Genomic DNA, 24,754 nt, shown 5'->3' with positions numbered 1-24,754 from the left:
AGCTCTCAGTACTGAGCTCCCGCGCCCTACTTCAATCAAATTAATTAAACTACTTTCCAGAAGAACGGGGGGTGCATAAAGCATGATTCTGCGGAGCGTGAGGCGGTCAAAGTAGCTGAGGTGCGTCACCGCCAGCCCTATCAAAGGAGTGGAGGTGTGTCGTGCGCAGCTTTCGAAGCGTCGTCTCTCGGTTAGTTGTGTCTGGTGGAAGTGGGCGGAGATGGGCTGTCACAAGTCATGTGAGCCGGTTAACATGGCTGCGATCTGTTAGTCTAATGTGAGAGAGCTGAGCTTCGCCAATTTGCCAGCCTAGACAGTCGGACCGGGTTCACAATCGCCGAGTTTCTTCGGCTCTCCCGGATGTGCAGTTGACATCGTTTTCTTTCAGTTGGTGTTGACGGCGCAGCAGACGAGAAGCAGCCGACGGACGATAGGGGTGGACATCATTCAACGTTATATTACTTGGATGGTCACGCTTGTGCCGTAAGTGCGCTGACTCCGAGGGATGTTAAATGACAAGTCGCTTATCGCTGCTTGGAGCTGACATAAGAACATCGTGTAAGAAAAGAATATACACGTTCTGTGCGCTGATCTACTGTGTTTTATGACAGTCTGCTTTGAAATCTGGCCACACGCAGAGACCGCCGCTTCTCTCCGTGTATTGGTAATGAAAGGAAAGAAAATAAAGGGACTCTTAACGGCGGATTTTGAGTTTGCGCCTCTTTTTAAGGTGTAGCGCGATCTAGGGTTCTAAATCAAAAAGGACTGTCAAGTTAGCCTCGCCCATTTAGAATTCAGATGTCAGTGCTCGCAGCTCTGGGACTGAGAAAAAACTTCCGTCAAAAAGAATAAAAAAGGAACTGTTGTAGTTTAGTAACAATAAACTCAACGGACACCTGCGGACCGCGATAAGGATATAGCTCATTAACGGAATTCCCTGTGAGTCTTTCGTGTCGACTGAAAGTGAAAGAAAATGAACACGGAGAAAGATTTCAGCCCTCTAACTCCAAATATCGTGAGGGCCCTGAATGACAAGCTCTACGAGAAGAGGAAGGTGGCAGCGCTGGAGATTGAGAAGTAAGAGGCAGTTCATTGATTCTTGTTTGTGGATACAGGGCTGCTGGTCTTGAGAGAAGAGAGTTAAGTGGTCAGCTACAGGATTGTAAAAAAAACTTTTAGAAATGTTTAGTGTCTTCACTGGAGTGTAGTGTTGATGAAGGCATTTCTACGGGGGTGGCGGAGTTAGGGCACCTGATGTTTGTGGGCAGAAAAAGATTTATCAGTAAGTACATTTTCATTACCTTCTTAATTAACGTCAGGATTTGTGGAAATGGAGCCAGTTTAAGATGCATCGAAGGACCAACTAAGTGGAGGATACTAGGCTGTCACAGGGCACATTTAGTCACAGATGCCAGCTTGAAGATGCCAGTCAGCCTATCCTATTTGTTCATTTTTTAGCCTGCTTGTCCAGTTTAGGGCTGCAGGTAGCTGGCACCTGTATCAAGAAAAGTGGGTGCAATGTGAGAACCAACTGTTCACAAAGAATCACTTGTAGCCAGTTCATCTAACACATATATCTTTGGGATAGCAAATGGTGAAAAAATGTGTAAGTTCGAAAAGAGTGTGCAGGCTGGGCCTCAAACTTTGGCTTTGGGAATTGTAAGACAGCAACACTGACAGCTGTGCCATTACCATCTGTGGTAATTCATAAAATTTTTTTATGTAAAAATGTCTCCCAGACCACCTTTTTATAGCTTAGTCTTTATTTTTTATGAAATGCCACAAACCGCATGGAGCAAAGAAAGCTCCAGTAAAGTATTCAGATGGAGAATCTCCCAAGTAAAATTGAAATTTAAAACTTTAATCTTTGTAAAAACAAGAAAGCACAAGGAGACGCATGGGAAGAGTCTGACATAACCAAAGAATAGTAAAGAGCTGTAGTGCAGTGTAGTATTTTGTAAAGTTAATTCATTGAACAAGATACAGTACATTCAGAAAGTTTTCAGACCCCTTCTCTTTCTGCATTCTTTATTATATTTTAAATGTAATTTAAAATGGGTTCATTTGCCATTTTTGCCAGTCAGTTTACCCTAGTCACCCACATCCTGCTTACAGAGGAATCGAAGCATTACATACATCCAAATTTGTTCCTCGCAGTGTTGCAGTCAGAGCGGCTGAAGGAATGGTTGTCACGGATGACACTGCAGTTGTGACCCGCTGGACTGGCTACTTTGAGCAGCTGTTTAAATCTGATCCACCAGCTAGGACATTGGATATCCCTGGGTCCACGGTTCTTGAGTCTAATCCTCCAATTAGCTGTGAACTGCCCAGTCTCACTGAGATTGCACAGATGGTGAACTAGCTGAGCATAGGGAAGGCTGCAGGGAGCCGTGGACTTTTGGGGTCTTTGCTTCCATTTGGAAGATGGGCATCATCCCATCTGACTGAAAAATGGGACTTTTCCCTATCTGGAAAGGGAAGGGTGATTGCATGAATTGTCGCAACTACAGGGGGATAACACTGCTCTCGATGCCTGGTAAGTTTCTTGCTAGGTTCAACCTCAGTAGGATCCGTGATCACTTGTTCACCTACCAACGATCGGAGCAGTCTGGTTTTACACCTAAGAAGTCTACCATCGACCGCATCCTGGCACTGAGGGTTCTCATTGAGAACAAACGTGAATATTGGCAGAGTTTCTTTGCAGCCTTTGTTGATTTTCGTAAAGAGTTCGACTCCGTTGATCAAGCTGCCTTGTAGGACATCCTGAGATTTTGTGGGATCCCTTCAAAGTTGCTGGATATCATAGCCGGCCTGTACACTGGTACTATGAGTGCTGTGCAGAGTAGAGGCAGAACCTCTGCGTCTTCCTCAGTAGATTCTGGGATTCGTCAGAGGTGTGTTCTTGTTCCTACTCTGTTCAGTGCTTGCATGGACTGGGTGTTGGGCAGGGTCATCGGGTCCAGTGGTTGTGGGGCATCTGTTGGTGAAAAAAGATCCACTGATCTTGACTTTGCTGACGATGCTGTGATCTTCACGGACTCAATGGAGGCTGTGATCGGGGCGCTCGAGAGACTGAGTGTGGAGTCTGAGTGTCTGGGCTTGCCAGTGTCCTGATAAAAGCCAAGATCCAGGCCTTTAATGACCTCTTGGCCACAGCCATTTGCAGTGTGTCTGTCTGCACAGAGAATGTCGACCTTGTCAAGCGGTTTACCCTTAGCAGTGACATTCATGTTTCTGGTGACTCTTCCTATTAAGTTAGTAGATGGATTGGGAGAGCATGGGGGCTCATGAGGTCGCTGGAAAGAGATGTGTGGTGCTCCTGATATCTGTGCAAAAGGACAAAGGTCCAAGTCTTTAGAGTCCTGCTGCTTTCTGTTTTACTATATGTTTGTGAGACATGGATGCTGTTCAGTGACCTGAAACGAATACTGGACTCCTTCCACCGCTGGTTTGACTTTGTGTCAAATGAGCGGTTGCTCACTGAGTCCCGAATAAGGCACATTACCTGCATTGTGAGGGAGCATCACTTACGGCACTATGGCCATGTGGCGCGATTCCCCGAGTGTGATCTGGCTCACAGGATCCTCATTTTTGTAGTAGTTGCAGTAGCTGGATCAGGCCAAGGGGACACCCACATAACACCTGGCTGCAGCATATAGAGGGTCATTTCTGGAGGGTGGGACTTGGCCATGTGTTTGCCTGGAGAATTACCAATCTGGATCCTGAGCCATTTCATTGTGTGATGGGCGCAGCAACGTGCTGTACCAGTGCATGCTCCCCAACCTGATCTGAATTTACACTCAATAACCCATAATGACAAAGTCAATGCATATTTTCAAAACGTTTTGCAAATTTATTAAAAGTAAAGAATTGTACTCTCTCATTCATAGTTATTCGGACCCTTAATTTTGAGTATATTGTAGATGTCTCTTTGGCAGCAATTACAGGTTAAGTCTTCTTGGGTAAGTCTCTACAATATTTTCACACTTGAATATGGACAGTTTTTCCTGGCAAATCCTCCCAAGCTCTATTAAAGTGAATGGAGCTACTTTCAGGTGTATCCATGGATATTCTATGGGATTTTAGTCTGAGCTTCAACTGGGCCCCTAAAGACAATTGCCCTGGTTGTATGTTTCAGATCATTGTCGTGCTAATCTGTCACCCCAGTCTTGGGTTGTGTGCACTTGTGAGCAGGTTTTCTTCAAGGACCTATTTGTATTTGGCTGCATTCATTCTTCAGTTCTGACCTGTCTCCCTGTCCCTGTCCCTGCCACTGAGAAATGCCCCATAGCATGATGTTGCTAGCACCATGCTTCACTGTACAGATGGTACTAGGCAACTGATTAGCAGTGCTTGGTTGTTGCCAGATATAGGGCTTGGTGTTCTGCCTATTGAGTTAAATTGTTGACTTATTGGACCAGAAAATTTTTTCCCTCATGTTCTTAGAGTCCTTTAAATGCTCGTTGGTAAATTCCAAGTGGAAATGAGCTATTCTGCCATAAATGCCTAGTTGGTGGAGTGCTGCTGAGATGGTCATCCTTCTGAAAAGTTCTTGTACCATCTTAACAGAGTACTTCTGTAGCTCATTTAGAATGACTATTGGGTTCTTGGTCATCTCCCTGGCCATGGCCCTTCTTGCCCAGTTACTCAGTTTGTCTAGATGACCGACTCTACAAAGAGTCCTAGTAGTAAAATATTGGGAAAAAAAAGAGAAGAAAAACTGTTTAACGGTGAGAAGCCTGATGTCCAGAGTTTTTTTTTTTTTAATACATTTGTATGGTTTAACATCCCAGGTTAAATATAAGTTATGTGGACAATCTTAGATGAATGTGTGTGAAAGAGAGGATGGCTCTTCAGTCAAGCCATAAGGTGACATATGGTTCTTGCGTTTAATCTTAAAATTAATTTTGACTTTGTAATCTCTTGATACTTTGCCAGCAACCCAGATGATAAGTCGATAGTGCATCAGCAAGAACCTTAGCATCTGACAGTGTGTGGCGTAATGTAATGCAGTGACCACCAATTGTTCAACCTTTTATCTCTCAAGTCACTGTCTTAACCTGCCTTCTACGTTACAATCTTGCAGCATCAATTGTCAAGCAAGAATTTACCCTAAATTGGACACCAGTCAGTCTTATGGTAGACTCTGCATACTGGGCTCATTTAAAGTGACCAATATTCTAAACTTGTTCATATTAGGGATGTGGAAGAAAATCTATGCAAACATGAGAGAGAACACACTCTAGAAAGATAGTGACTGGTTTGGGGTTAAAACCCAGATATCTGGAGTTCTCTGCTGTCTGTACAGTTGACTATGCCACCATACTGCTCCATTTACACCAACCCAAGACTAATTGTAATTGGGAATCCTCTTTGTAATTTTCTTGTTCGATCTTATAACTCTGCAAAATTAAAAATCTTAAAACATTGTATAGGTTGATTTTAAGTAGTGCCATTCAAAAATGTGCTTATAAAGGAAAAGGAGACCAAATATACTACACTAAGTACACTATACCACTAAGTCATCTTTGAAATTTTTTTCTATATGTCTGTGTTCGTTGTATATGTATTTGTGTTAGGCCTCATGATAATTAATTACAACTTAACTAAGTTCAGCAGTTAATTAATATACTAGTACTGTACTGTTGGTTACCATTTATTGTAATCTACTTCAAACAACTTTGTTTGTATTTAGTAACTTGTGAAATTTATATTTGTATTTTACCTAAGAACTTGTTACAGTTCTCTGTGCCTGCACTCAGTGAAGAACGCTGTACAAAAATACTGAACTGAATTGAATTTATGTCTGCTTATTTTAATGAGGGAGGCACAAGGATGCAGGTATCCATGACACCGCCTCACAACTCCAGAATAGGGGGTTCCGATTCTGACCTGGTTGCTGTCTTTGTGATGTTTGCATGTTTTCCCACAGTGCCCACTGCATGACGTTTCATCCAAGACCCTTGGTTTTCCTCACACTGATTGAAGGCATTCATGTTAGCTTAACTGGAACTTTGGTGAACGATTTGTGAAAGTGCCCAGTGATGGTTTAATGCTCCATGAAAAACCGGTTCCTGTTTTATACCCAGTGTTGTCTGCATAATTAGGGTAAAATATCAATAATTTTAATGACCGTATAATTCCTATAGTGTCAATAAAGCCTGAATGCAGTGAGCTGAATTAAGGTTAGTATCTGGATGTTTGTCAAAATGCAAGGAGATATGTTTGCTGTTTTTAAACCCAAAGTTGTTTCTTTACAATAGTGGTATATACAGTAATCCCTCGCTATATCGCGCTTCGCCTTTCGCGGCTTCACTCCATCGCGGATTTTATATGTAAGCATATTTAAATATATATCGCGGATTTTTCGCTGCTTCGCGGGTTTCTGCGGACAATGGGTCTTTTAATTTCTGGTACATGCTTCCTCAGTTGGTTTGCCCAGTTGATTTCATACAAGGGACGCTATTGGCAGATGGCTGAGAAGCTACCCAGCTTACTTTTCTCTTTCTCTTGCGCTGACTTTCTCTGATCCTGACGTAGGGGGATTGAGCAGGGGGGCTGTTCGCACACCTAGACGATATGGATGCTCGTCTAAAAATGCTGAAAGATTATCTTCACGTTGCTATCTTTTGTGCAGCTGCTTCCTGAAACGACATGCTGCACGGTGCTTCACATACTTAAAAGCTCGAAGGGCACGTATTGATTTTTGATTGAAAAACAAACTCTGTCTCTCTCTCTCTCTCTCTCTCTCTCTCTCTCTCTCTCTCTCTCTCTCTCTCTCTCTTGTCTGCTCCTGACAGAGGGGGTGTGAGCTGCCGCCTTCAACAGCTTTGTGCCGCGGTGCTTCGCATACTTAAAAGCCAAACAGCCCTATTTGTTTGCTTTTGTCTCTCTCTCTCTCTCTCTCTGACAGCCTGTGCTCCTGACACGCACTCCTTTGAAGAGGAAGATATGTTTGCATTCTTTTAATTGTGAGACGGAACTGTCATCTCTGTCTTGTCATGGAGCACAGTTTAAACTTTAGAAAAAGAGACAAATGTTTGTTTGCAGTGTTTGAATAACGTTTCCGTCTCTCTACAACCTCCTGTGTTTCTGCGCAAATCTGTGACCCAAGCATGACAATATAAAAATAACCATATAAACATATGGTTTCTACTTCGCGGATTTTCTTATTTCGCGGGTGGCTCTGGAACGCAACCCCCGCGATGGAGGAGGGATTACTGTATTAATTTACCCAGGGGAAAAACTGGATATGCTTTTAGTTTTCTCAAATGAAATGTTTTGTGAAACTTCACAATTTTTAAAGAAGTACCGCATCCAAATTCATCTTATTCTTTATCTTCAAACTGTAGATGACAACCATGTACTCTGGGGAGTGTGCTTATTGGTTGATATCTTTGATAGTGCTGAACCTGATTTTATTCTTTGATAGTGATGTTGACTAAATAAAGACTCAATTTTTTTCATTTTTCCAATGTACATGAAAAAAGACATTTATCCATACAAACAAACATTCTTTGCTTTAAAGGAGATGTATTAAATAGGCTTAAGGATTTTATTTCATGTTTTCTCTAGTGACCTGTCCGCCTCAGTTGTAAACAGCTGGCAAGGCAAAAAAAGGTGTTTCCTTCAAAAAGTGCACATAAAGTAAGAGAACTCCTTAATTGGTTCTCCTATCTGGTATGACTGTGAACCGTGTTTTTTAAATCCAGAACACTGAGATTCATTAACACTAGAATCCCTGAAGTCTGAGAAAAAACTTGTAATCTTGGGCTACCTTAAATTCCTTTGCACCTCTCCATTAGCATTTTTTGTTTTGCAAATGTGTTGATTAGCACAAGCAGCAAGCAGCCTGCTATCCCATCCCCAACCCGATGGAGCCGAAGTCAGCCGCAAACTTCTCCCAGCTAAAAGTCTCTATCGTGGAGTGAGGTGCTTGGAGCCGTATAGGGTAAATAATATATTGTTATTTGGAATACATACCTTTCATGTGTGTTCCTTGTCTACAAAGATCTGTGTAAGTGTAGGATGACACGAAATGCGAAGCAAGAAATGCTGAACACATACCTAAAACAAAAAGTTTTCCATGTTATACTAATAATGATGTGAAGTGTATTATATGTGAAAACTTTAGTCCAAATATCAAATAAACACATGCATTTTTATTCAAGAATATAGCCAAAGAGAAAAAATCATTCAATTTACATGCTGCTGTCAATGAGTTAAAAACCCAAGCTCAAATGTCAATTGACAGAAAGTTGATATGTATTCTTGGATGGTGCAGAGGCAAGAACTGCTGTCTTATAACCAAAATTTATGGGTTTGAGTCCGGGCGCTCCACATTTTGAGTAGTGAGCTGCTATTATTATTACTATCTCTCTATTATAAAAAAAATCCTGTGGGAGGGAATGACTGGGAGACGATACGTGATCTTCACGTTAAGATCATGGAAGACAAATAAAAGACCCGTGAGACGAAAGAGAATGGCCACGGAGCGTCTCACGGGGATATAGAACATGAGATTCTTGCAAGACATGCCCTACTTACAAGCGATATCAGAGCACGGCCAGCAAAAAAATCAGTAGTGTAAAAGCACGCAGCATGCACAGATCCAGGGGTCTCGGTGCATATACTGTAAAATGTATAAAGGACAATACATTATAAATGAAACGTCGACGACTAAAAGATCGCATTAGCACAAACAAAATGAAATTAATAAAAATAGCAGGACAAAGCAAGGTCAGAAATAAGAGGCAAAGAGCAGAAAACAAAGTCTTTTCATCATCACAACATTCAATGCACAAAACATAGATTTACACAATAATGGACCATATGCTATGAGAACAGTTAAAGCAACGACAAATTTAATTTCAAAGAAAACACAATTCGGTCAGGTGTATATTTATGATCACAGAGAAGCGATCACAACGCGAGCAACAAAGACACGAAGTGGCAAAAAGGACAGCTGCTGTACAGGCTTTAAAATGATCGACGAGATGTATGGCAACAGCTGTCCCCCTTTCACAATGCAAGCAGCGTTATACGTCCTGCAAGAAAGAGATTTAACCATGCCCGGGGCCGGAAATAAAGGACAATTATTGTTTTTACAATGTTACGCAAGACAAGGCAATGAGCCATCATTTAAAACAAGTCCACAGACATCTAACCTAGCAGTTGTTGGATTGCTTTTGGCAGACACACATCGTGCTTCCAGCTCTTAAAACAACGACATGTGACAAGCAGAACAGGCAGCTCGCCAGAAGCAGAAAGACAGCAGATGATCCGACGGCATATCCTTAGTGTGCGTTCAACCCCCCCTTCACAATGCAAGCAGCGTTATATGTCTTGCGAGAAAGAGATGTAACCACGCACGGGGCCGGAAATAAAAGACAAGTATTGTTTTTACAAAAGTTTTTAAAGTAAAAGTGAAAATAATGCATATGTCACAACTCCCATGAAAATAATAATCTCTTTAAATTGTATATCCGGTAAATAAAACACGGGGGTGGGTGAGTGAAGTGAGCAGGGGGCAGAGCCCCCTAGTAATATAATAAAAACATACATTTGATTTGAGTCTGTAACACCCGGTGTCAATTTTGGCTACCTGTTAAAGTTAGTTAGCACTATAAATAAAATGAGACTTCCACCTGCAACTAAAGCCACTTTCGTATGTGAGCAATTCGCCACGCTAGTGTTTAGATCTGGCAGTGCCTTCTTGTTTTTGGGCGCATACACCGTCAGGTTTCCCGGGATTATGAGTTTCTTCATAGGCTTCAGGGGTTCTAGTGTTAAGGCATTGATTCAACAGGGTGCTATAAGTTATCCTTAGAGATTCTGGTCCATGCTGACTGGATGGCCTCACATAGTTCCTGCAGTTTTCTTCGACTACATTCAAGCTAAGTACCTTGCAATCTTCCTCATCACAAAGGACTATGATCTGGGGACTGCGCTGGTCATCAGAATCAACTGAAGTTATTATCACATTCATGAAACCAGCTTGATATAAGACATACTTTGTGACAAAGTGTAAGAGAACGGACATAGTACACAGTAATGCTTAATCAAAACGTTGTGCCTTTCCAAAGATGCTCAAGTGGTATTAAGTGGCCTAATCTTTGCAAGAAAAAAATTCCCCACTCCATTACACAGCATATACTGGACTGTTGGCACAAGGGAAGGTGAATCGGTAGATTCATACTGTTTTGCCAAATTCTGCCCCTGATATCTACAACTGAGTTTTGTCAGACCAAGTGACATTTTCCAGTTTTCTTTTGTCTACATCCATTGATCACATGTTTACTGCAGCCTCATCTTCCTGTTCTTAGCTGACATGAGTGAAAGGGTGCTGCAACAGGGCATTTGCATCAAGGTTTATTGCACATGATAACTGTTAAGTGTTTGTGGTCTTTTTGCAGACTGTAATCTGGCAAATCTCCTCTTCTTTCCTCTCATGTTAACAAGGTATATTCCTTCACAGAGCTGCTGCTCACTGGAAGGTTTTTTGTTTATTGCACCATTCTCTGTAAACCTTCGAAACTGAAAATTCTAAGAGGGAAGTTTTTGTCTGGAACAACCATGTCTGGTGACCACAGTCGCACGACAATCAAAGTCATATAAATCTACATCTTGTCCATTTACATTGTTGATTGAATGCCAATTAAACTTCATGACTGTATACTATACATGTGTTGACTTTCAGCTATTAAATTGTCTGTTTGGAAGAACAGGTTGTTTTGCTGATGAGTAAGTGTGCCTAAAAAAGTATCTGCTTAGTTTATGCCACTGCTGTGAAAAAGTCAGTACCAGTATTGCTGCAGCACAGCTCCAACGTCCTGGTTACACATCCTAGCCACAGTCTCTGTGGACTTTCTTCCCATACCTAAATGATCATTCTCTGGGTTGGCTAGTATCATCTGTCATTCTAAAACCTTCTATGAAGGTTAGGTTGATTAGCAAATGTAAACTGACCTTGGTAGAATGAATGTGGATATGTGATGAACAATGGACTGGCTCATTGTCCACATATTCTTCCTGCCTTAAACCCATTGCAGAAAGGCTATGCCTTGGGTCATATTTGACTGACTCTTTTCCTTTATTAAATAACCAATCGCCATTATTATTTTAAGTTAAAATTTTGTGTTTTCCAATTAGCAGGGTCACCATCACTTTTATCCTTTATATTTTGACTCAGAATTGAAGGTTAGTGTGGTGGCACAGTATTTAGCACTGTTGATTTAGCTATAGGAGACTGAATTTACATTCCAAATAAAGAGTATTTTCATTTCCTCAAAACTGTCTTGTTAGTTTAATTGGTAATTTCAAATCGGTGATGTACACTATATGGTCGAAAAGATGTGGACACCCTTCCAAATTACTGAGTTCAAGTGTTTGCACTGAACCCATTGTTAACAGGCACCTGGTCTACAAAGACCTGGTTTGATTAGTTTGCTGTGGAGGAACTCCAGTGGTCTGCACAGATCCTTGACCTCAACCCTATTTAACAACTTTGAGGCGAACCAGAATGCTGATTGTGAGCCAGGTCTTCCTGTTCAACATCAGTACCTGACCTCACAAATGCTGTTTTGGCTGAATGGGCACAAGTTCCCACAGACACGTTTTCAAAATCTTGTGCAAAGCCTTATCGGAAGAGTGGAACTGTTATTACTACTAAGAGGAGGCCAACTCCATATTAATGCCCATTGTTACATTATTGCTTAGCCTGTATATATTAATATCTATATTACTAAACGACAGTTTAATATATGCACGGACGGCGGACGCAGGAGTCACCAAGGCGCATGCGCCAGAGCGCCTCAGCGCCCCAGAGTTAAACCCAGTGGCTTCCCAGAGTCGGTAGGTGGCGCCCAAACAACACAACCTGTACGAGACCGCATAGATGCGCCCAAACAACACAACCTGGAAACTAATCTTGCTCTAATCCACTGTGCCAGCAATCAGTGTGGCATATTTGAATCACATAACGGTAACTTCTACCTAACGACACAGCCACAGAAAAACCAAAACGAGACCGCATGGATAAAAAGAAACAAAAACGAGACCGCATGGATGCACCCAAACAACACAACCTGTAAACTAAACTTGCTCTAATCCACTGTGCCAGCAGTCAGTGTGGCATGTTTGAATCACATAACGGTAATTCAGTATTAAAAGTAAGAGTTGTACCTAACGACACAGCCACAGAGAAACAAAAACGACACCGCATGGATAAAAACAATAAACGGAGGCTCCTACAACGCGCTTCAGAAACACCAGAAGCAAAGAAGTCACGGCTCCAAAAAGAAACAGCTCAACTAACGGAAATACAAAAACGAGCCCGTATGGATAAAAACAATGAACGAAGGCGCCTATAATGCGCCTCTGAAACAGCAGAAGCAAAGGAGTCACGGCTCCAAAAACAAAGAGCTCAACGATTAGAAATACAAAACCGAGCCCGTATGGATAAAAACAATGAACGAAGGCGCCTATTAATATATGCACGAACGGCGGACGCAGGACACACCGAGGCGAAACTGATTGCCATTCTTGCATTTGCGATTCTTTAGAGAATCAGGGGTTTACTGGTAGTATTAGAAAATAAACTGGACTGACATTACCTTTAGTGAATAAATCTTAACCATTCAACTATTTAACATATGTGTGCTTTTACTACATTCATCACATTTTAGGAGTTATTCTCATGAACATTAGTTTGTCATCGAAACCTAACAAATGATACAAATTTAGTGTTTGCATATTCATGTTCAATATCAGTGTCAATTTATTTTCAGCAAATATTCAGCAATGAAGTGTAAAGTCTTTCTAACTGTGTGTCTTGGTGAATATGCATTTCTGTTAATACATGTTGTATTAATAAGGAGATCTGTTTTGAATCTTTGAAACACTCAGTTAATTTTATTTTAGTATTAAAAAATAGAGTAGCTCATTTCATCACCAGTGTAGACAGTCCACTTTGAAACTTGCCTTGAGTTTTACTTCCTACAACTATTGTTAATGCTGCCAGTGTGTTATCAGTCTTAAAAGAGTAATTGTGGATGTGCTGGAGGTTTTTCTCTGCAATCCTGAACTGTTTTCACTGGGTAGAAAAAATCTGTAGATGTGCTCATTATGATCTGAGAGTGAATGTGAAGCCTGCTTTCCTTCATTGGGACTGTTATTAAAGTAAGACATGTTATTAAAAAGAGATTAATCTCGCCATCATTTCATTCTTTCTTACGAATTTGTAAATGTACATGTTAAAGGATAATTTTGGTATTTTTCTAATCTAAGTTATTTCTTCACAATCATGGTATGTATGCTTTTGCCACACAAAATTTAATTTTAAATTTAAGTGCTTTCTATAAATTAAAAAAAAAAAAAAAAAAAAATTTTGCCCGCTCTGGCGTTTTACAATGGATGGATTTGGGCACGGAGGAAAGGCTTAAAAAGTTACCAAATACATTGATTTTTAAGTCAATATAGGTGATGGCAGATCCAGAATGTATACCAAAGATGATTTTCAAAATGAACAGCAAGGACTTCTTACCAAAAAAAAAACACTACAAAGATGTATTCAAACAGAATTTATTGCTTTTGTCATTGGTATCATGAATAGTGAGTGAAGTGTAATGCTGGTATTTAAAATGTTAATTAATAATTGACATCGTACATTGCAACAAGCAGAACCACACACCCCTGCAAACAAAGAGATGCATCATAACAACACAACCCGCAAAATGTCACCCACAGATAAATCAAACATTGCATCATGGATTAAAAATAACATACGATTAATGAAAATAAAGTTTGCCCCTGTAGAGAGAAAAAAAATATATGAATAAACCCTGCCAGGGATATTCTAATTGAAAATAAATGAATAGTGCCATGAATAGAATTCAGAACTGGCCACTGCAAATCAAGAAAATAACTTTTAAAGTTGTCCCATTCATAACCATCATTCCTTACTAGTGCACCTTCTGCATACACTTTAGGATGCTTTTGGGATACCAGTTTTGCTTAATTCGATAAATGTCCACTGCCTATATAAATAAACTCAGTTATATGTTTATAAGCAGAGAAGGGCAATTTTATGTGATACAAAGTACTGATTCATTCCTGTATTGTGTATTCTGTGTTGCACCAGGATATTTGCATCAAAAATGTACCCAATTTATCTTTATTCAGGTAACAAGTTATCCAACACCCTTGTTGCCCATATGAAAAAGTAATTGCCCTAAAATATCAATTGGGTCTTTTTTTATTTACTTAATTAATATTTTTGCACTACTTTTCCCATAACAGCTATCTGTCACTTGATATTTATTCAATGATTTTAAAAAAGTGTGCTTCGATGGCTGTATTTAACACAACTACGTATTTACATTGAAAAATAACAGCATGTCTTAGACGATCCTTTACTATAGCTGCCAATATAAGGTATTGATGGAAAAAACAAAATATTCTTTTGATTAAAAGTGGACTTTTTATCTCACATATTCTCCCCAGACATATACCATTAAAAGATAAGCCTTAATTTCCTATAGGAAAATTAAACCTGGAGTGACTGTCCTTCATTTGCTAAGTGAGAAGCCTGCTCTGTCCGCTCTTTAAGGTACATTCAACCTCCAATCCCCACCCACTGTAAGAGATGATTAGTTAATGATGACTCAGGAGTCATATGATGGCATCCCTGTGAGTGGCCTGAGATTCTGTGAATGTAAGAGCATGTGATTACACAACTCTGGGAGCGTGTGCCTGCCACAGTGACTTGCCATCTTTTGGAAGAAATTAGAATGTTTTGGTGTTTCTTGGTGATTTAACTGAATTCTGTGTAAAAAAAAAAAAATGCTGCCCTCCCTGTTTGGTATAAATTAATTGATATCCATATGGAATAGGACTCGGTGTCTTTTGAAAAGAAGTTATCATGGACAGTTATGAAATATATTTTGAGTAACTTCAAATAGTAAGCCATCTGAGCATTAAGTCTGTGTTTTTTTTGTTTTTTTTAAACTTTTTCCAAGGTGTAGAGTCAATCTTCTTTAAATATTGCCTAACAATGCTGTAGAAACGAGTGTAGTATAGGCACTATATATTTTATTGTGAATGGAATAGTTCTACATCCACATAGAATGTGTCCTTAAGCTTGATTGAATGGGTTAAACAAACAATCCATATCTCTACAGTTTAGAGGACATGGAAATTTCCTTGGATAATGGTGACAGACAGAAACTACAAAACATATATAAATACCGTATTGTTCCGTTGTTATCCTTCATCAATATTATAATCCCATTTTAGTACAGTAAAGGTTTAGGGCAAAGGACGTCAACATATGGCACGCGGAACGATTTTCAATGGCACTCTGATTGAATTGAAATATAGTAATTATTATTATTGTTAACATAATTATTGTTATTATGTTTTTATTACAGCGCTTGCATTCGCGCCCCGCGTCTCCACCTACGTTTTGTGCATGCGACTCAAATGTAAAAGGAAACCATGTCTTCAGTGTAGGCTGTGGTACGTTAAAATAAACCTCTAGTTGTTATTATTAAGTAATTTACTGCTCTAAAATGACTCATAAAACACAAAAACTTGATGTTCGCCCTTTTCAAAACTCTTGTACAAATGAATATGGATTTGTACAATAAAAGGATTGTGCCATGTGCAGGGGCGCTGAGAGGAAATCCGGGCCCCGGTGCAAAGAAGGTGTGTGGGCCCTCGTGTCTCAGAACGTGGCTACTACGTGACGTACTTGTTTGCCAACTGATGACTTTTTTCTCACTGCGCCTGGAACCCCCTCCTCCTCGTCACTTCCCACAGAGTGGGGAATACTCTTGTAGACCACATGACTTCTCTTACGTCGTAAACTGTTGACCACTGCTAAGTACTCTTTGACCCACGTGCCTTTTTAATTTTGAAACTAAATAGACTTGCAAAATTAAAAAAAATACAATTAAAATTAAATGAATTAAATACATGCATACTCACAGTTAGGAGACCTGGGTTCGCTTCCCGGGTCCTCCCTGTGTGGAGTTTGCATGTTTTCCCCATGTCTGCGTGGGTTTCCTCCAGGTGCTCTGGTTTCCACTCACAGTCCAAAGACATGCAGGTTAGGTGCATTGGTCATCCTAAATTGTCCCCAGTTTGTGCTTGGTGTGTGTGTGCATGCCCTGCGGTGGGCTGGTTCCCTGCCCGGGGTTTGTTTCCTGCCTTGCGCCCTGTGTTGGCTGGGATTGGCTCCAGCAGACCCCCATGATCCTGTAGTTAGGATATAGCGGGTTGGATAATGGATGGATGTTCAAATTATAATAAAAATTATGGGATGCATTGAGCTTCATATGCCCCGGAGCGATGTACTAGCTGCACCCCCCACTCCTCGGGCCTGGCTGTGTGTGTGTTATGCTGTGAAAGTGTTGTGTGTTGTACGTCACGTGTACAAAGACATTATCAAACTAAACATCAGTCCACGTTTAAAATCTCTGATGAGAAAAGTGAAGCCCTAAAAAGGGCTGTTTCTGTCTTTAAGAAACAAACTACTTATTTTAGTCAAATAACTGGAACCAAAAATAAAGCCTCCAAATGTAGTTATACAGTTGCTTCGCATTAATTGATTAATAGCTCTGATTAATAATAAAGAATGATTAATCATATTAGAATTCTTGATCATTTTTTCTTATTCAAAGCTATGCATTTTGAATTGAAAAAATTTGTAATTTATAATTTGGAATACAATTTTTAATAAATGTGTTGAAAAATTAAATTTGACAAAACATTCTTTTCACATATGATCCTATGTATTTTAAAATATTGAATGTGCAATAATATAAGATCCAGTTATAGTGGGCTATACTTTTGAAGCCCATTATAACAGGACAGGACCAATTTTGATACTATATACTAGCAAAATACCCGCGCTTCGCAGCGGAGAAGTAGTGTGTTAAAGAGGTTATGTAAACATATCCATATTACTAACCGAGAATGCTAAACCGGATGATGGACGCAGGCACATCCGGCCATGGGCCGTAGCTGCAAAAAGACGTACTGCGCCGGCGCAACAAACAGTCCGCGAGAGTCGGCTGAGGACCCGAGAAAGGCGGACAAAAGAGGGCGAGAGAGGCGGATGAGGGTCCGCGAGAGACGCAGGCGCAAAAAGAGTCCGACAGGAGCACAGAAAACAGGAGTGAGCACATACAGAAAGGAGTCACAAAAATGAGGCTCAACAAGCACCAAAATAAGGAAAAAAAACATTAAAGAGTACTCAAACGAGGGGAAAGCACGAAACACATTGCACACGAAACTAAACACACCAAAAAAAAAAAGAACAGACGAGCGCACAATAGCAAGGCACGACCATACCTTGGCATGGATTATTTATAATTTTAACTTTAACGTCAGATGAACGGCGAACACGTGAGAAGGCACCATAAAGTTGTCCATGTCCAAAAACGGGTTCAGAGAGGTAGATGCCAACCTTGTCCATGGTTTGTCCTTGTGATTTGTTGATGGTCATGGCAAATGCAGGTTTAATGGGGAACTGTTGGCGTTTCAATGTAAAAGGTAATTCTAGCTCAGAACTTGTAAGGTCAATTCTAGGAATGAGAACAGTATTGTTAGCATGTGATCCTGTAAGAACTGTCGCTTGAATAACATTGCGTGTCATGGTGTTGACGACTAACCGTGTGCCATTGCATAAACCCTGTTTTGTGTTAAGGTTTCTTAATAGCATGATTATTGTTCCGTTTTTAAGGGCAAGGTCGTGTTGTGGTAATCCGGCAGGGTTAATAGTGTTCAAATATTCTAAGGGGAAATTTATATGTTCATTGTCGTCATCAGAGTCAACTTTGTCTGAGCTTAGAAAGATCTGTGTCTCTCCAGGAAGTAATGAAATGACTTGGTTATTAATGTGATTAACATTAATATTTTTTGGACATAATATAGTGCGTTGTGTTAACAGGGGTATTTGGTCTAATGTGATTGCTGTTCCAAATATCTCTTTTACTAAGTCGTCTGAGATAAAGGATTGTGGAATGGAAATAATATCTGGGTGAAGTCCATCTGTATTTGTGAGTGTACCATTTCCCAGTTGTATTAGCCAACTGTTATATTCTGGATCTGGACATCGCATGTTTTGTACCAACTGTATTGTTTTAAAGCAATGCCAATTGTCTGCGTATTTTAAGGTGGACTGAACAATAGCTGAGCGCATGGCATGTGGAACAATAGCTAAGCATTGTCTAAAATCTCCTCCTAATAAAAGAACTTTTCCTCCAAAGGGAATATTATTATTCATCAACGTTTGTAGAAGTTTATCAATGGTGTTGAGTAAGTGACTGGATGCCATTGTACATTCATCAATAATTATCAGTTTTGCAAGACGGATGTCTCGGGCATTGCTACTGTGAATGTTCATAGTGGATACTGATGTCTCTGTGATTGGGACCGGTATTTTGAATATTGAGTGACATGTACGACCATTTATTAACAGATTTGCTGCCACTCCGGTTGTAGCAGATGCGATAATCATCTGTTGTCTTGCAGCAAAGAAATGTATAAGTGTTTCATAAAGGTATGTTTTTCCGCTTCCTCCAGGGCCGTCAAGAAAGAAGCATTTGGGTATAGGGCTGTTGTCCTCCGTGGCATGAATAATTTGTTGAAAGGCATCAGATTGTAATTCATTTAAAGAGGAAAGCATAGTTTGTGCAATTCGTTCTTCTTGTTGTAGATCAATAGGTGTGTAATTTATATCCGGTAAGGAATCTGGAACATTTGGTAAATGGAAGTTTTCCAATGTATACCCAAGGAGCATAAGAGCCAATCCTTCCTGTCCAGTTGGAAATAATATGGGGTATGTTAAAGTATCAAGAAGCGGAAAGCAAATGTCTATGCGTTTGAATGTAGGTGTGTTGTTTTTATCAGGACGTAAATGTAGAACAATATCTCTGTGAAATGGAGGCTCACCATCTTTACTTTGAAAGACAATTGCCACTTCATTAACGACGGGCAGATTGTATCGTCTTGGATCTTGTTCTTTGTCCTTTATCAAGACCAAAGCAATTGTAGTTGCTGCTATACCTTCTGCATTTGCTTTTGTATTTGCCTCCTTTTCAACTTCATGTAGCATTTTTATAGACTTAGCTAATGGGTGATTGTTTATGACATGAGTGACGTTTCTCATTATAAGCTCTGTGCATTGTTTGTTTTCAGGAAGGTTCATGCGTTGATAGATCGCCTCATCCGGATCTAGGATGTAGATTTGTGCATATTTGCGTTGTTGATTTGTTTTAGGGTGCACTGTTCCAATGCGATGCAATATTTGTCCACATATGCGAAAGCAGTATGGGCCATTGCCTTTTGGTGGCCTGATATTTACTCCGGTAGATGCAAAAGCAAATGAACTATTGTAGGATCTAATACAGTTCATAAAGTTTTTACTTTCAGGCACATCGTTAGTTAGAAGCTTCTTTAGATATTCAGGATATGAATGTAAAGGAGGCAGTGTAATCTGACCTTTTTGACAACAACGTGTAAATTCATTATTTGTATTGCCAGTTGTTTCTTCTGTGAAGTTAAGTGAATGACAATGATTGCAAATGACATTCATTAATCCCAATGAATTTTCCTCAATAGTGGATTCCTTATTGAAGGCGTTTTCAGCCAATTGTCGTAAGCGTTTAACAGGTGCGTGGCGTTGATGACCGCGACGGGCATGTTTTGCTTTTTGCGGTTGCTTGCCTTTTTGTTGCATGTCCATTATTTGTGACGCGCTATTTTTTTCTTTTTTTTTATTCGCCTCGGCTTTGCGCAAAGTCCGTTTCAGTCTACGCCGTGCATTGTTTGTATCGAGCCTTGTCCGTTTTTGTATGTCGGTCATTTGAGCTTTGCGCTTTTCGCGTCTTGCTTTTTTTTTTCTGTCAGTTCATTTGCGCGTTGTTCACGTCTCCGTTCCTTGTAGGGTCTGTGGGGTGGTTTTGTGTTCTTTTTTTTGGTCTTCCATGGGCTTGTTGAATCCCCCTCTTGGTGTGTGTCCCGTCCCGTCCCGTGCCTGTAGGGTGGGGGGGGGGGGGGGGGGTATGGTCGTGCCTTGCTATTGTGCGCTCGTCTGTTCTTTTTTTTTGGTGTGTTTAGTTTCGTGTGCAATGTGTTTCGTGCTTTCCCCTCGTTTGAGTACTCTTTTATGTGCCTTTTCCTTATTTTGGTGCTTGTTGAGCCTCATTTTTGTGACTCCTTTCTGTATGTGCTCACTCCTGTTTTCTGTGCTCTTGTCGGACTCTTTTTGCGCCTGCGTCTCTCGCGGACCCTCATCCGCCTCTCTCCCCCTCTTTGTGTGTGTCCCGTCCCTTGCTTGTAGGGTCTGTGGGGTGGTTTTGTGTTCTTTTTTTTGGTCTTCCATGGGCTTGTTGAATCCCCCTCTTGGTGTGTGTCCCGTCCCGTGCCTGTAGGGTGGCGGGGGTATGGTCGTGCCTTGCTATTGTGCGCTCGTCTGTTCTTTTTTTTTTTGGTGTGTTTAGTTTCGTGTGCAATGTGTTTCGTGCTTTCCCCTCGTTTGAGTACTCTTTAATGTTTTTTTTCCTTATTTTGGTGCTTGTTGAGCCTCATTTTTGTGACTCCTTTCTGTATGTGCTCACTCCTGTTTTCTGTGCTCCTGTCGGACTCTTTTTGCGCCTGCGTCTCTCGCGGACCCTCATCCGCCTCTCTCGCCCTCTTTTGTCCGCCTTTCTCGGGTCCTCAGCCGACTCTCGCGGACTGTTTGTTGCGCCGGCGCAGTACGTCTTTTTGCAGCTACGGCCCATGGCCGGATGTGCCTGCGTCCATCATCCGGTTTAGCATTCTCGGTTAGTAATATGGATATATACATATAGACATCCACATATATATACATATATCAACATATATATATACACATACATATACACACGTACATACATACACACACATATATATACTGTATATACACATACAGACACATATATATATATATATATATATATATATATATATATATATATATATATATATAGATATATAGCAAAATACCCACGGTTTGCAGCGGAGAAGTAGTGTGTTAAAGAGGTTATGAAAAAAAAAAAAGGAAACATTTTAAAACTAACGTAACATGATTGTCAATGTAATTGTGTTGTCATTGTTATGACTGTTGCTGTCTTTTATATATATATAATATACACACACACACACACATAAACATATATATACATATAGATATATATATACATATTTACATATACACATATCTACATATACATACGTATATACACATATACACATCCACATAAACATATATATACATATACAAATTGACATATCTACATATACATATATATATATATATATATATATATATATATATATATATATAGACATACATATATACATATATACATTCACATATATATATATATATATATATATATATAAACTGTATATATATATATATATATATATATATATATATATATATATATAAACTGTATATATATATATATATATATATATATATATATATATATATATATATATATATATATATATATACATATGTACTTAGTGGCTCCTGTATTTAGGATATAGCAGGTTGGATAATGGACGGATGGACATTTGTATGCATAGCCCCATTTGCCCGTTTTGGTTTTTTTTCTTTCTTCAGTAATATTTCAGCAAACCCGGAGCTTGTCAGTTCAAATCCTGGTACTGACACCACTGTGTGACCCTGAGGAAGTCACTTCACCTGCATGTTGTGCAAAAAACAAAAGTAATGTAACAAATTGTACCTCAGATGTTGTAAGTTGGTGGAATAAAGGCATAAGTAAAATAGATAAATATGTATTATACACATAGGAACTATTCATTTATTTTCAGTTAAGTCATCTGCAGCAAACTTTTATAAATGAGGGTTTCTGATTTTTAGATAGTGCAAACTGTTTCTTCTTTATTGACGTTTTCTCTTGGAGAGCTTTTTTCATTGTATTGAAAATGAAAGCAGCAGCTGCCAAAATATGTAGCTTTTTTATTAATTTTTCAACATTGTGTAAAATAAATGTATAAAGTAACATAAAAACTTTAAATACTGGTTATTGTTTTACAGTAAAATATTACTACAGAGATAGAAAAAAAGTAAAATGGATATGTTCTTTTTCTTTAAGGAGATTAAATATTACTGAAGAAAGAAAAAAAAAAAATTAAACAGCCAAATGGGGCTATGCATACGAACTTAAAAGGTTTAAATAAAACAGAAATATATATTTTATTTTTACTTGCTTAACTTGTGGAGGGTGTATCCTGTAGCAAAGCCGTAACTTTTTTCGTGAAAGCACGTTTCAGTCAATAAGTGTTAAAAAAACGTGTAAAGATATTGACAATAAGGTAAGTCATCTGCAGCAAAGTTTTATAAATGAGGGTTTCTCCTTTTTACACAATAAGCTACGCAAACCCAGGAAGACATGGAATCGTTTAAATCAAGTATCATTACATCTTCCTTTCTTAAAGAGAAGTAAGGCAGTACTTATAAGCTTACATATTTATATATAGACATACATATATATATATATCTATATCCGAAGCCGTGCAAGCACACTCTTTTGAGAATGCAACGTATAGTTGTACAGAAGAAAAGCAATCTTGCCTCAAATGAATGGCAACCTTTTGTAGGTCTATGAAGTTAATTTAAAGTTTAGGTTTACGCGGTGCTTTCTTTCCGAAGTACCTGCACTCATGAATATGTCTGTATGTGTCAGTCGGTGAAATCCAGGCGCTTCGCACCGGCGAAGTACCGCTTTTAAATTTTTATTAAGAAGAAACTAAAACGTTTTTAAATTGAGGGAAAATATACTAATAACAGTTTGTTAAGGATCAGTTTTTTTGTGAAGCTGCCTTTACTCGAGTGATCACTTCGAGCTGACTTGGTGGCCAAGTGTAAGCGTTACCTGGAAGTAAGCACCCATACAATCAGATTGTGAATCAGACTACGAATGCCGTGAATGTAATTACACACTCACTGCAGTTGCTTACGGTAATCGAACCTCAGACGTCAGCGCTAGAGGGGCTTAGCAGCGGTGAAGTATTGGTTCTAAATTTAAATTAAGAACAAAAGAAAACCTGAGAGGTTCGATTCCCGAAAGGGAGTGAAGTGAGTGTCCAGCTACCTACCAGGTAAAGCTTATGGTCGGACAGCAAGTGACGTAACATCAGCCATGGTGCCTTCAGTTGTGAGAAGCAGATCATAGAATGATTGAAAATAGTTTTGCATTTACCTTTTTAGTAAAAGGCGAGCTTTTAAGCCTGAGAAATCACCCCGTAAATGCACACGTTTAATTGCACATGTGTTAATATGTATGGTTACACAGTATTAAAAGACAGTGAAGAACGTGATTTACCTTTGTTCCCGCGTTTCATAAAAGGCGAGCTTTTAAGCCTGAGAAATCACCCCGTAAATGCACACGTTTACTTGCACGTGTTAATATGTATGCTTACACAGTATTAAAAGACACTCAAAAATTAACGTCATTTACCATCAGCCACGGTGCCTTCAGTTGTGAGAAGCAGATCATAGAATGATTGAAAATAGTTTTGCATTTACCTTTTTAGTAAAAGGCGAGCTTTTAAGCCTGAGAAATCACCGCGTAAATGCAGACGTTTAATTGGACATGTGTTAATATGTATGGTTACACAGTATTAAAAGACAGTGAACAACGTCAGTTACCTTTGTTCCCGCGTTTGATAAAAGGTGAGCTTTTAAGCCTGAGAAATCACCCCGTAAATACACACGTTTAATTGCACATGTGTTAATATGTATGCTTACACAGTATTAAAAGACAGTCAAAAATTAACGTCATTTACCTTCGTTCCCGCGTGTGACTCGTGCTGTAAATCTCTTCCTTGTTTTCAGTTCACGTGATTACGTAGGAGGCGTGATGACGCGATACGTGACTCCGCCTCCTCCATTACAGTGTATGGACAAAAAATATGTTCCAGTTATGACCATTACGCTTTGAATTTCGAAATGAAACCTGCCTAACTTTTGTAAGTAAGCTGTAAGGAATGAGCCTGCCAAATTTCAGCCTTCCACCTACACGGGAAGTTGGAGAATTAGTGATGAGTGAGTCAGTCAGTCAGTCAGTCAGTGAGTCAGTGAGGGCTTTGCCTTTTATTAGTATAGATAACAAAATTGGTAGAATTTTTGAAGCCCTTTATAACCGGACCAATTTTGATACTATATATAACAAAATTGGTAGAATTATGTCGGCACGTGGAATAACATTGTAACATAGGATCGGCTCAACACCGCTGAAAGATTGCCGACCCCTGCTTTAGGGAAATCCTAAGCCTACTCATGTGAGAAGTATGGCCGATAACCGTTCACGAAATGTGCAGGATTTAATGTGCATTGCGCCTTTGTGCCAGTGCCTTCATAAATAATAAATAACGATCTAAAATGCACATGCTCGTCAAAGTGATCCAGAAATGCAGATACTTAACCAGGTCTTTCACAATAAGTTTGTGTCTCAACCACGTCTTTTTCTTGCTATGGGAGGCGGGGTGGGATGTTAGACCCTTACTATGTAAAGCACTCTTTTGCTTATATGGCAGGTGGTGCTAGAACAGGGGTCTGCAACCTTCACTATCAAAAGAGCCATTTTGCCCCCTCTTCCTCCAAAGAAAAATAGTCTGGAGCCGCAAAACATAACACAGCTTATAAACTTTTAAAAGTTTTAATCTTTTTTTAGATTTTACATGTTACAAC

General features: G+C 39.6%; 1 protein-coding gene across 1 annotated transcript in view; it reads left to right on the top strand.

Moving 5' to 3' along the window:
- The first annotated feature begins 210 nt into the window (after nucleotides 1–210).
- The window catches only part of vac14 (vac14 homolog (S. cerevisiae)), a 201,993-nt gene continuing 177,449 nt past the window's right edge, over nucleotides 211–24,754 (top strand). Inside the window, exon 1 of the mRNA XM_028809690.2 lies at nucleotides 211–1,077. Coding sequence (XP_028665523.2) covers nucleotides 974–1,077 — 104 coding nt within the window. The 5' untranslated portion in view covers nucleotides 211–973. The remainder of the gene's footprint in view (nucleotides 1,078–24,754) is intronic.

The sequence above is a fragment of the Erpetoichthys calabaricus genome, chromosome 9 (genome assembly GCF_900747795.2).
Source record: "Erpetoichthys calabaricus chromosome 9, fErpCal1.3, whole genome shotgun sequence".
Lineage (NCBI taxonomy): Eukaryota > Metazoa > Chordata > Cladistia > Polypteriformes > Polypteridae > Erpetoichthys > Erpetoichthys calabaricus.
The sequence above is the reverse complement of the archived record's forward strand: the minus strand, read 5'-3'. Positions and strand labels throughout refer to the sequence as shown.